Here is a 13,778-nt window from a genome sequence, read left to right on the forward strand (position 1 = left end):
GCTATAATATATATTCTGCTTACTGGTTTTTTCACTCTATGCATCTGATGAAGTGGGTTTTAGCCCACAAAAGCTTATGCCCAAATAAATTTGTTAGTCTCTAAGGCCTGGTCTACACTAGGCGTTTATGTCGAATTTAGCGCCGTTACATCGAATTAACCCTGCACCCGTCCACACCACGAGGCTATTTAGTTCGACATAGAGGTCTCTTAAATTCGACTTCTGTACTCCTCCCCAACGAGGGGAGTAGCGCTAAATTCGACATGGCCATATCGAATTAGGCTTGGTGTGGATGGAAATCGACGCTAATAGCTCCGGGAGCTATCCCACAGTGCACCACTCTGTTGACGCTCTGGACAGCAGTCCGAGCTCGGATGCTCTGACCAGCCACACAGGAAAAGCCCCGGGAAAATTTGAATTCCTTTTCCTGTCTGGGCAGTTTGAATCTCATTTCCTGTTTGGACATCGTGGCGAGCTCAGCAGCACTGGCAACGATGCAGAGCTCTCCAGCAGAGATGGCCGTGCAATCCCAGAATAGAAAGAGGGCCCCAGCATGGACTGATCGGGAAGTCTTGGATCTGATCGCTGTGTGGGGCGATGAGTCCGTGCTTTACGAGCTGCACTCCAAAAGACGGAATGCAAAGATCTATGAGAAGATCTCTAAAGCCATGGCAGAGAGAGGATACAGCCGGGATGCAACGCAGTGCCGCGTGAAAATCAAGGAGCTGAGACAAGGCTACCAGAACACCAAAGAGGCAAACGGACGATCCGGATCCCAGCCCCACACATCCCGTTTCTACGAGGCACTGCATTCCATCCTAGGTGCGGCCGCCACCACTACCCCACCACTGACCGTGGACTCTGAGGATGGGATATTGTCCACGGCCAGTTCCTCGGACATGTTAGCGGACGGGGAAGATGAGGAAGGAGATGAGGAGGACGAGGCAGTCGACAGCGCTTACCAAGCTGATTTCCCCGACAGCCAGGATCTCTTCATCACCCTTACAGAGATCCCCTACCAACCGTCCCCAGCATTTAACCCGGACACAGATTCAGGGGAAGGATCAAGCAGTAAGTGTTTTAAACATATAAACATTTATTTTTAACAGAACTGGAATATTAACAATAACAACAATGTGTTTTTCATGATTTGTTTGCCCTAGGCGCTTAACTATTCAGTCCCAACTATTTAAAAAAAATCTAACAATGTCCGGTTTTGCATGATTCTGCTGCCCAAGCCGCTCCACTCTTTAGTCCCTGGCAGTGCAGCTATATTAAAATGCGGTCTATATGACCGGGGATAGAGCTGAAATCCTCCAGGGACATCTCGAGGAAGCTCTCCTGGAGGTAATTGGAAAGCCTGTTCATCAGGTTCCTGGGGAGAGCGGCCTTATTGGGTCCTCCGAAGTAGGAGACGTTTCCGCGCCAGGAGATCCTCAAGTACTCCGGGATCATAGCCTTGCACAGCATGGCGGCATACGGCCCTGGTCTTTGCAGGCTTTCCCGAAGCATTCGTTCTTTCTCGCTGTCTGAGATCCTCATGATTGTGATGTCGCTCATGATGACCTGCTTTGAATTACGTAGGGGACTGTTAGTATTGGGACTGCTTGCCCGTTCCTTTACAGAACTGTAACCGCCGGTTTACAGCCACGCGGTGGAGGCGGGAGAGGGGCAGCATACAGAGATCTTTCCCTGGGACAGCCGCGAGGGGGTGGGACAGGGGCAGAGTTCATGCTTGGCCGATTGCTGGCAGCAGAGACTGGCATTGCTTTCAATGTGAAAGGAGGCCAGTGCTACTATTAAAGTTTTAAGCAGCCACAAATCTACGGCTTACCATGTCTGCCTGCTACAGAAATTCCGGTGTCCTGCCCCGCTTCCCAGATCGGCAGTGCAAGACCCCAGGCACTGAAGGCGAGGTCCGAAAATTCGACCTTGTCCTGAGTGCGCATGTGATAGGTGCAGTGCATGGTCTTGTTCACAGAGAAAGACTATGTTCTTTGTTCACAACTACATTTATCTTTCGGAGGAATTCACTACCTTTTTCTCATTCCCACAGCCACATCTGCGACTGTCTCCCAACACAGCCTGGCATCACACTCCCAGAGGCTAGCGCAGATTAGGCGGAGGAAGAAGAAGACGCGAGAGGACATGTTCTCAGAACTAATGGGCTGCTCCCGAGCCCAGGCAGCACAGCAGAACCAGTGGAGGGAGAATTTGTCCCAAATGCACCGGACACACATGGAACGTGAGGAGAGGTGGCGGCAGGAAGACCAGCAGGCGACTCAAACGCTGCTTGGACTTATGAGGGAGCAAACGGACACGCTCCGGCGCCTTGTTGATGTTCTGCAGGAACGGAGGCATGAGGACAGAGCCCCGCTGCAGTCTATCAGTAACCGCCCTCCCCCGCCACCAAGTCCCATACCCCCCTCGCCCAAAGTCCAAAGAAGGAGGGGCGGCAGAGTCCGTGAAAACTCTCACTCCACTCCTGCAGACTGCTCAAGCACCAGAAGGCTGTCATTCCCCAAAATTTTAAAAGTCCTTTCCTTCCCGCCTCACCCAAGCCCCCGTCCAAGTTTCACCCCCCAGTTTCATGTGTGGTTGTTAATAAAAAATACCTTTCTGTTCATTACTGTTTCCATCATGTTCTTTTGGAGGAGAGTCTGAAGGGGGGGAAGGGGCTTGGTAATTGGACAGGACAGTCACCTTTAGCAGGGTACAGAGGCGGGGGCAGGTCCAGCAGGAGGGCACATACACAGTGCAGTGACTAGTTACCCTGGTCAGTCTGGGAGGTGGTTTTCATGTTCTGTGGGGGGGGGGGTTGCTCTGTGACTTTGTGGCGGGGGAGGGCAGTTACAGATCTTATGCAGCGGTCCTTTTCCTGGATCACAGAGCCACGCAGCAGGGGATCTGTAACCCTCCTCCCCCTGCCATAAAGTCACATAGCCCCCACATACACGCAGTCCCGCTCAGGAGGGCTGGCAGGCTCCATTGAAACAACCAGTCCACCACTGCGAATCCTGTCATTCCTGGAGTTTAGAAGCATCATTTGCATCAGTACACCACACCCGCTCCCCACCACAGTCTGCGTCCCAGGTTTAAAACATTCCCGCGAAAACAGTAATAAAGACAACGGTGTTCATTAACAAAATAAAACTGATTTTATTTTTTTGGAAGGGGGTGAAGGGGGTATGTAACTGGAGAGGATAGTCAACATTAACTGGGCAAAGAAACGGGGGCAGGTTCAGCTTCTCTGTACACAAACTGAAAAGTCACTGGTAACCGTGCTCACTCTGGAACCTAGCTTTCAAAGCCTCCCGGATGCACAGCACGTCCCGCTGGGCTCTTCTAATCGCCCGGCTGTCTGGCTGGGTGTAATCAGAAGCCAGGCTATTTGCCTCAACCTCCCACCCTGCCATAAAGGTCTCCCCCTTGCTCTCACAGAGATTGTGGAGCACACAGCAAGCTGCTATAACAATGGGGATATTGGTTTCGCTGAGATCACAGCGAGTCAGTAAGCTTCTCCATCTCCCCTTGAGACGGCCAAAAGCACACTCCACCACCATTCTGCACTTGCTCAGCCGGTAGTTGAACAGTTCTTTTTCAGTGTCCAGGGCGCCAGTATAGGGCTTCATGAGCCAGGGCATTAGCGGGTAGGCTGGGTCCCCGAGGATCACTGTAGGCATCTCCACATCCCCAAGAGTTATTTTGTGGTCCGGGAAGTAAATACCTTCCTGCAGCCGTCTAAACAGACCAGAGTTCCTGAAGACGCGAGCGTCATGAACCTTGCCCGGCCATCCGACGTTGATGTTGGTAAAACGTCCCCTGTGGTCCACCAGTGCTTGCAGCACCATTGAAAAGTAGCCCTTTCGGTTGATGTACTGGCTGGCCTGGTGCTCCGGTCCCAGGATAGGGATGTGAGTTCCATCTATATCCCCACCGCAGTTTGGGAATCCCATCGCGGCGAAGCCATCTATGATGACCTCCACGTTTCCAAGGGTCACTACCTTTGAGAGCAGTACCTTAACGACTGCGTTGGCTACTTGCATCACAACAACCCCCACGGTAGATTTGCCCACGCCAAAGTGGTTCGCGACTGACCAGTAGCTGTCTGGCGTTGCAAGCTTCCAGAGGGCTATGGCCACTCGCTTCTGGACAATCAGGGCTGCTCGCATCCGGGTGTCATTGCGCTTCAGGGCAGGGGACAGCAACTCACAAAGTTCAAGGAAAGTCCCCTTCCGCATGCGAAAGTTTCGCAGCCACTGGGATTCATCCCAGACCTGCAGCACTATGCGGTCCCACCAGTCCGTGCTTGTTTCCCGTGCCCAGAATCGCCGTTCCACAACATCCACATGACCCATTGTCACCGTGATGTCCTCGGCGCTGGGTCCCGTGCTTTCTGACAGGCCTGTGCTACTCTCAGACTTCAGGCCCTCACCGCGGTGCCGTAGCCTCCTCGCCTGGTTTATCTGCATCTGCCTCTGGTAAAGGTGGATGATAAGCTGCGAGGCGTTGACAACGGCCACAACTGCAGCGATGGTCGCAGCGGGATCCATGCTCGCAGTGCTGTGGCGTCCGCGCTGTCACTGACCAGAAAAGTGCGCGAACTGATTTCCCGCCGGCGCTTTCAGGGAGGGAGGGAGGGCGGTAGTGACGGACGGATGACGACAATTACCCAAAAGCACCCTCGACAAATTTTTTTTACCCAGAAGGCATTGGCGGCTCGACCCAGAATTCCAATGGGCAGCGGGGACTGCGGGAACTGTGGGATAGCTGCCCACAGTGCACCGCTTCCAATGTCGACGCTTTCCCCGTTAGTGTGGACTCACAAAGTCGAATTACTGTCCTTAGTGTGGACACACACGTTCGACTTTGCAATATCGATTCCACATATTCGATTTAAGTGAAATCGAACTACCCTCGTAGTGTAGACATACCCTAAGGTGCCACAAGGACCCCTCCTTGTTTTTGTTTGCGTATAGTTACTCAGCTGTATAAGTATTTGTGGGATATAGGCCTTTTATTATATGGGCTGTGTATATAACAATGTAGAATCTGTGAATGATACTTCAGAATTGTGTAGATTGTAGAATGATCCCAAAAATCTTGTATATTTGATGGCTATCTGCCCCAAAGGGGAAGGAGAATATACAGAAGGTTCTGGCATTTCATACCTTTCTTTGCTTTGTGGATGTACAAAGTTTCTGATACTTGGAGTCAGATGCACTCATAGCCAGGTCCCCGCCCATGCAATATGTGTGGTCACAAAGCACCTCTCTTAATAACTCTTATTGGCTTCTTTGCTGATCATCTGGCACTCTCTAAACAATTCTGGCATGTACTCAGAAAAGTTGCCAGACTGGGTTGGTCTGCACTCATCTGAAGCTAATTGTAAGGCGGTGTTAAAGTCTTTCCCTCTGACGCTACAGGATTTTGCTGTGTTTCAACAAGTTTAAAATCTCATTCAGGACATTTGGAGATATCACTACTACCCCCATGATTTCATGCTCGAATCCTTACGTTGATGCCATCATCCTGTCATTGTTGTTCTGTGAATTGGTAAGTGAGATTGTTACCTATTAATTTTTTATTGTTCCATAATATAAATCATGTATGGAATTCTAGAGATCCTTGGCTTCAAATTGTACAGCCAGTACTGACCAGCCCCAGAACTGACTGAATGGGAGTGCATAAAGTAGGCGGTGTCACGGACTTGGTGCTTAGTGAGTGGAGCAGGGGTTGGGCATAGAATCAATATTCATTGCAAAGGATGAGGCACACAGCCCAGGTCTGAGGGTGGATGGAGATCTCATTGAGGAGACAGTACGGAGTACAGACTCATCGCAAGGAGTGGGGCGCGTAGTCCTGGTTCTCACTGAAGTATTGGGAAAGGTAAATACTCAATGCTCAGTGTGGGGTGGGAGAGACAGCCCCAGGTATCACCTTCATAGAGGGGATGTGGGGACCCAACCCCAGTTGTTACTGAGGGGATGGGAGAGCATATAGTCAGTGCAAGAGAGGGGAGCACAACCTTAGCTCTCACTGAAGGGACTGATGGAGGCACAGACTTGATGCTTAGTTGAAGAGAGGGGGGAGGAGGTCATGGGTTCCATGCTGTAGTGGGGTGAAACAGCCCCAGGTCTCAGTTCTAGTTTCAAGGAGGGGATGGGGCCGGAGCCCAAGCTGTAACTGATGGGAGAGGGCGGTGTGTGTGTAAGTTTTGGGGGGGGGGACAGTTTCCATGGGTGGGTAGTCCCCACTGTTACTTTGAGGTTGGGGGGGATGGTCTCAGTGGGAGGGGGGAATCAGATCTTGCTATCACAGGGGTGGGGTGCCCAGGCTTGGTGGGTGTGTGGGGGGGACGGTCCCTGCTGTCAGGAGGGCATGGGCTCTGTGGGGGAGGTTGGTCCTGCTGTCACAGAGATTAAGGGGGCCTAGGCTCATGGGGGGCAGTTGCCTCTGTCACTGGTGGGTGTGGAGGGCATGGGCTCAGTGGGGGTCTCAGTCCCCACTGCCACAAGGGTGGGCAGGAATGAGGTTGGTTGGGGGGGAGGTTTAATTCCACAGTCATGGAGAGCATGGGCTCAATGTGCGGGGGTGGGTTACTCCCCACTGTCACGGGTGGGGGGCTAGGCTCGGTGGGCAGGTCAGTCTCCACTGTCACGCATGGGGCGCGGGCTCTGAGCGGGGATTAGTCTCTGCTGTCACAGGTGTGGGGACGGGGGAGACGTACTTGGTGAGACTCCGGGAGGGGTCAGAACCCGCTGTCACAGGCATGGGGGGGCCGGAGTCAGTGGGGAAGGGCCAGTCCCCGCTGTCACGGGCTCGGTGGGGGAAGGGGGCTCAGTGCCCGCGGTCACGGTGCTGCGCCTCTGGCGGAGGGTGTTTCCCTGAGCGGAGGCAGATGGGCAGGAAGCGCAGGAATTGCAGTCGACGGAGCATGCGCGGCTGGGTGGCGGCCGGAGCCCTGAGGCTGCGCGGAGCCGGGGTCGCTCTGGCGCTGCCGGTGCTCGACCGCGCGGGGACCGAGCATGAGGCTCGCCCAGCGGCCGGGGCAGGACAGCGAGCCCGCCGTGCGTGGCAGAGGGTGAGGTTGCGGGCCCCCCCTCCCCGGCGCCGCTACAGCCGGGCCGCCACCTTGTGGGGGAAGGGCCCGCAGACCCGCCCCCCCAACACCTCACGTGGGGGAAGGGCCCGCAGATCCGACCCACCCCTCACGTGTGGGGAAAGGCCCGCAGACCCGACCCCCACACACGCCGACCCCCCATCGTGCGGGGAAGGGCTCGCAGACCCGACACGCTCCCATGGGCGGGGGATCACAAACTTGCTCTGCCTTTTCTGACTCTCCCTCTTTTCTTACGGGTGGTGACATGGACTTGGTGCCTCTTGCCTGTGCGCGCTGGGAGAGGCTCCCTCTTGCTGGGTTAGTTTCGAGATGCTCCCCTGTTGTGGGGCGGGGCGTTGCCATGTGGGGGTGTAGTTGTCTTTAACTTAGCAATGATCTGAGGAATGGTCCCCAGTGCTAGGGCCCAAGACACAGCCTCTGCATTAAACTTTGTTTTTAACAAAAATGCCTCTTCAATTGAAATTGTTTGTCTGATCCTTTTTGCTCTTTCCTTCCCATAGGTAATTGTCCTCTGAATTCCCATGTCATACCAGCAGGAGGACTACAAAGAATCTATCAAAATGATGACAAATATTGTCATTTTGAGCCTGCTTATTTGTATTTCCTTATCTTTCTGGATTGTGTCCATGACAGCAAGTACATACTATGGTAAGTCCGTGGCCAGCCTACATGGCTGAGCAAAGCTAAGCCTTATGCTCAACTTGATGGCCTGTCTCTGTTAGTAAATGATAACTTTGGAACACTGCCTCCAGTAAACTCCAGACTTTTAGAGAATGTTCTAGTCATCAGTGGGACCCTATGGATTTTGATGAAAATTGAAAAATCAGTGGAGGACACACAGAGGCCCCTGGCATGTGGTTAGAGACCTGTCAGCTTCAGTGAGATCTGTAATGGTCTATAGATCAAAGAACCAGTTGATGGTAGCCGTTAATACCTTCCAGCATAGTACCTCCCATCTGAGCTCTGCCCATTGATTCACTAGAGTTTAAAATGTGGTTGCCCTGAATGACTTATCTCCCAGACAGAAAAAAATAATTGTGTAGGGAGAACATAAAGGGAGGGGCACAGAGACAGGTGGTAGATAGGGGGGCACTAAGACAAGTGGTACAGGGAGAAAATGGGGGATCCTAGTAAGGGAGGAAAGGGGGCACACAGAGCCCCTGGCGTGAAGGAGGGGTTTCTGCATGGACTTCCTAAAATGGAGGGAGGTGGGAGGGTGGCCCTGGGAGCTTGTGGGGGGGGAATTGAGGAATTCAAGCAGTGTGTGCAATGAGCTCCGCCTCCAGAAGCAAGATGTGCCAATCCTTTAATAGATCATATTAGATCATATTTTGTTAATTTGTTAAGTTAAGATTTCTTCAATCAATATTATTACTTGTAGACAAAATACCTGTCAGGATCCTTGTAGTAGGAGAGTATTAAAGAATACTTTACATAAATGTTCTATTATCCTTTTAGTGATTATGTCTGGTGACTGTACACCTTCCATCTGCTACCTTAACTCAGAATCACAACATGCAGATTCTTTCAACATCTGCATCGCTAACTATATACTTAATTACAAAGACTTTCAACACTGTTGAAATAATTCATAAGTATTTCTTTTGGTTGTGAGTTAAGGTGGCTGCAATGTGTAAAGTGAATTGCCACATGTTTATATTGTCCTTAACCACATGTATGAATTCTGTGAGTAATAGTATATTTAGTAAATTTAACGGAACAGTTTTTATGTGGGTATTTTTTTATTTTCTCAAAAGAAATATAAGAAGCCGTGTAAATTTAAAACCAGTTGGCATGCACAGTAGCCATACAAGTCTGTATAGAAAATTTTGTGTTGGCTGATGCTGGAAAGTACTAGGCTTTTTCTTACACATCTTAGGTATGCCCAAGTGGAGGCCCATAGCAACAAGGCTCCCTTCCTGTCATCTCCTAAAGCACTTGCTTTGCACTCTGGTACAGAGGAGAAGAAGGGGTACTTCTGTTTTATGAATCTTTTTGCATACCATAAGACATGCATCATTTGTTGGGATTCCCTCTGAGACCTTTTCCAATTGGCTTATTCATAAGCTCCTTCGTTTTCAGTTTAAACCAAATTTTACCGAAAAAATCTCAGGTTTTACAAAAAGTATTATTCAGTTATTTCCGATTTTCACCCTACTTTTGTTTCATTCAAATAAAAATAACTTGTTTTATTAGGAAAATACAGTACATTGCATGGGATATATGTATTATGATAATACGTTAGTCTGTGTGTACATGCAAAGCTGCCAGTTGAAGTAAGGCTATGTATTAGTCTAGAACAGGGGTTCCCAAACTTGGTTCGCGGCTTGTTCAGGGTAAGCCCCTGGCGGGCCGCAAGACACTTTGTTTACCTGAGCGTCTGCAGGTACAGCCGTCGCAGCTCCCAGTGGCCGTGGTTTGCCGTTCCCAGACAATGGGAGCTGCGGGAAGCTGGCCTGCGCAGCTCAGGTAAACAAAGCATCTCGCGGGCCCGCCAGGGGCTTACCCTGGACAAGCCGTGAACCAAGTTTGGGAACCCCTGGTCTAGAACAATGGTTCTCAAACTTTTTTTTCCAGGGACCATGAGCTGAGTGTCTCGGTGGACCACTTAATGATCTTTCCAAATGTTGTTTGTGCCATTAGCTAACTATTGTAAAGCGCTTTGGATAAAAGCACTATATAAAAAAAAACCTTAATAATAATTAATATTTTTTGTTCTACAAATAAAAGCGCACATTCATATTTTAATATCAGTAGTCTTACCTTTCTAATGCAATGGATGTGCCCTCTCTCCCCGGCTGTGGCAGCCCCCAAGCTGGGGCTGGGAAGGAGGAGGGTCTCTCCCTCTCTCCCCCACTCTGGCAGCCCCAGAGCTGGGAAGGAGCGGGGTCTCTCCACCGCCACAGAGTTGAGGCTGAGAAGGAGGGCAGTCGCCGCTTTCTCTGGCTGCCACAGCCATGCATGTCCCAAATTCCACCCACCCCCTCTTCTCATCCTACTGCCCCTCCCACCTACCCCTTATTCCCCCCAAGGCCACCACCTCACCTTACATGTGTGTCTTCTCCAGGTCCAGGCACCTAATTAGTGGAGCTATGCCTGCGTGGCTCCACTAATTAAGTGGGTGGCCCTTCATTCTCTTGTGTGTGGCCGCCCAGGCTCGCACCTTAGAGGGAACTATCGGTGGACCACCTGAATGGAGCTTGCGGACCACAGTTTGAGAACCTCTGGTTTAGAAGATACAAACAGGCATGCACATAAGCTCTGAACTGCGTGCGCATCTGAACTTACTGATGAATCTCACACCCACCACAGATATATTTAAAGCTGTTAGCAGATAACGGTTTAAAGATCTCCCTCTAAAATGGGAAGAAAATGAAAATCTGTATCAGAATACATTTCAGAACACAAGGAAGTATTCAAAAGTTGGAAAAAAAACAAAAACAGGAGAAAAGGATGAAGTTAAGTGTGTCGCTGCAAATGGCGTGGCCCAGTTATTAAATATAAATATTTATAGGCTAATAGTTCTAAGTCTAAACAGTAAACTTTATTCAAATAAAAAGTTTTATTTTGGGTTTAGAGATGTATTGTTTTGTTAAACTCAATATGTTTTGAGTTCTGTTTTAGTTCTGCAGCAAATCACATTGAATTCCATTCATCAAAGCATTAATCTACTGAATACTTTTCCCCCCTGTCCTTCCGTCCATCAAAATAAACCCCAATATTTACCCAGAAAAATTAATAGATTTTTCCACCAATTTTCACCTGTTTTTGTTGTTATAGTAATACAGGGCATTTAAGCTAATTTTTCAAAATATTCAAATCATTGCGCATGGCAGATTCATTTCATGGATTCCCAGGCAAAATTAAATACAATAAAAGCCAAAAATGAAAGGCCCTACTTATCCAGAACAATTTGTCCAGTTGTGGGAGAACACCTCGTTCAGTTCTCTGGAATCCAACACCTCGTTCAGTTCTCTGGAATCCAAAAACGTCTTTTGACTCCATATTTCATCATTCAAGTTCCTTTACTTGGTATACAGCAAACCTATGTAGAGTTGATCAGACTCAAGGGTAGGGGGCGTGGGTATAGGGCATACCACACATCCAAAGTTACACAAAAACCTCTTCATTTATATATATTTACACGTTACATTGACTATACATTGCATCATACATTTTTGGATTGGCTTGGTTATTTTGCAAGAACCAGTCCTTCTGCAGCCTGCTCTGACCATGCATTGTGCACTCTTATCCTCCTCTTTTTACAGTCCTAACTTATCTTGTCCATTGTTAGTAAATGGTTCAGTGGCTGTTCTCCCTCTTTTTGTAGCTGGCCCAGACATTGTCTTTTTAGCATACTGACCTGTTTACTTCAGCGTAATGATCTGTTTACTTCCCTAATTTTATCCTCCAAGATGTGAGGCCTCCCTCCATATGTTAATTACTCATGTCATGCAGTGGCGTAGCCAGGTTCTAAGTGCAGGGGGAGAAAACATAAAAAAGGCGCCCTCCCTAGGCTCCTCCTCTGGCCACGCCCCCCTTGGCTCCTCCTCTGGCCACTCCGCGCCCCACTCCCTTGGCTGGCTCCTTCGGCCGCGCCAGGGCCTCCTCCCCCCCCCCCGGCTCCTCCGGCCACATTGTGCTGCGGCCATGCTGTGCCCCCGCCCTCGGAGGGGCTTGGTCCGGGGAGAGGGGGCCGGGCACAGCCCGGCCCAGCTGAGGAAGTTTTCAGGGTGCAGTCGGGGGGGGGGGAGAAGAGGCGAGAAAGTTTCACGTGCCCCCGGGCGGGACTCACCAGCTGCCGAGTGACCTCGGAGAAAGCCATGACACCGCGCCGGGCGGCTGCTGCGGGAGGGGGAGGGGAGAGGCACACGGGAAACTCCAGGCGGTTGGAATGTAACCGGCAGCTAGAGGGTCTGCGCAGGGGTGCGGGGCCAAGCAAACGGGCGGGGAGGGGCGTGATGCAGGGGGATGGGGTCACGGTGGTGGCCCGAAGGGCGGGGCCGCGCTGTAACCGCTTTGCACCCCTGCCCCAGGGCGATCCCCACACACAGCGGGCTGGAGTCTCGGACGTGACGTGAGCAGGGAGCGGATGGTCGGTCCCTACCCTACCCCCCCCCCCCCCCCCGCCTGTATAATGGGCTGCGAGCTGCTGCCGGGAGATGCTGCTGCTGCATTAGCAAGGGGCAGGGAGCGCTTGGCCGCTGAGTCCTGAGCCGCCGCAGGCGGCCGCAACGATGTTGGGGCCGCGCTGAGCGTGGGGTACGGTGGCCGAGGAGCGGCCCCCTCGCTCCTCTGGCCGTGCCCGTGTCCCCCCCCACCCCCAATGGCTCCTCTGGCCGTGCTGCCCCCCATTGCCTGCAGGAGCCCAGCAGTGGCCTGGCAGGCCAAGCTTCAGAGTGGAGCGTGGGCCCCGCCCACTGGCGCCATGGTAACCCCTAACTAAGGCGCTGCTTTTGGAAAATGTGCTAAGGGGAAGCAGCTGCTTCCCCTGCACCTCCCCTAGCTATGCTACTGATGTCATGCCAGGTTTCAGATACATCACTGAAGAATGTGCCTGCTCTGTAATACCCCTGAGCCCTTGGGGATCAGGAACCCCTGCACCTGCAGAGCTTTGAGCTCTGCTGGCCATGCACTGCTTTTTCTCATGTTAAGAGCTGATGTCAAAGGTCATGATTAAGGATACAGTTTTGTCACAGATTCCATGACTTTAACGGACCTCTGTGACTTCTTTGGTTTCAGCCACCGTGGCCAAAGCAGCAGCCCTGGAGCAGTGGCTTGGGCTGGGACTAACAAAGTCAGGGACAAGTCGCAGACTTCTGTGAATTTTTGTTTATTGCCTGTGACCTGCTAGTGACTTTTACTAAAAATACCTATGTCCATTCAGTAGTTCTTGCAGGACTGAGACCCAAAACTTTAAATGCCAAGTTTTGATGAGTAAAATTTTAAATGTTGCATTTCAAAAATAATTTCAAGCCAAATCTCTTGATTCTTAACTATGAAATTGCTTCATAGTATCATGCTATACTAGCAACATGATTCCCTATCATACTTCAATTTTTTTGACTGTGTTTAAGATGGAATTTGGACTTCCAATTTAATATCCAAACAAAACAGTAATAAGAGAATATGAAGGTTGCTGGTATATTGCTGCTAATCTAGTAGCCTTATCAGAGGTTGTATCCTGACTGAATATCAGGGTGCTATAGCTAAATACTGTTAATGGATTCAGTTTCAATAAAATGTTTGTAGTCACTGTAGAAAAACATGTTTGGCTGAATGGGTACAAGTTGATCCTTTTTGTAAATTAACTGGTCAACATTCGTCTGCCATGGGCAATGATTTGAATATTTTGAAAAATTAGCTTAAATGCATTGTATTTATGCTTTTCATATTGAGAGACTTTGGTTAGTGATAATACTGTTACCCCATATAGTATTTTCCCTTTGTTATCATCAAGGTAATCTATCAGACAGTGTTACACAGTAATTGCTCTGATAGGACTAGGAGTAATTTCTTTCCTTCTCTAGTATCCAAGAGTAGAGTTTGGAGCTTTCTTAACATCCTTGTCACAGAGGTCACGGATTCCGTGACTTTAACAGACTTCTTCCGTGACTTCTTCGGCTTCAGCCCCCGTGGCCAGAGCTAATTCTTC

General features: G+C 50.3%; 1 protein-coding gene across 1 annotated transcript in view; it reads left to right on the plus strand.

Annotated features, from left to right (window-relative positions):
• The first annotated feature begins 7,644 nt into the window (after nt 1–7,644).
• Nucleotides 7,645–13,778, plus strand: part of TMEM19 (transmembrane protein 19) — a 29,300-nt gene continuing 23,166 nt past the window's right edge. The window contains exon 1 of the mRNA XM_065415851.1: nt 7,645–7,771. Coding sequence (XP_065271923.1) covers nt 7,645–7,771 — 127 coding nt within the window. The remainder of the gene's footprint in view (nt 7,772–13,778) is intronic.

The sequence above is a fragment of the Emys orbicularis genome, chromosome 1 (assembly GCF_028017835.1).
Source record: "Emys orbicularis isolate rEmyOrb1 chromosome 1, rEmyOrb1.hap1, whole genome shotgun sequence".
Classification (NCBI taxonomy): Eukaryota; Metazoa; Chordata; order Testudines; family Emydidae; genus Emys; species Emys orbicularis.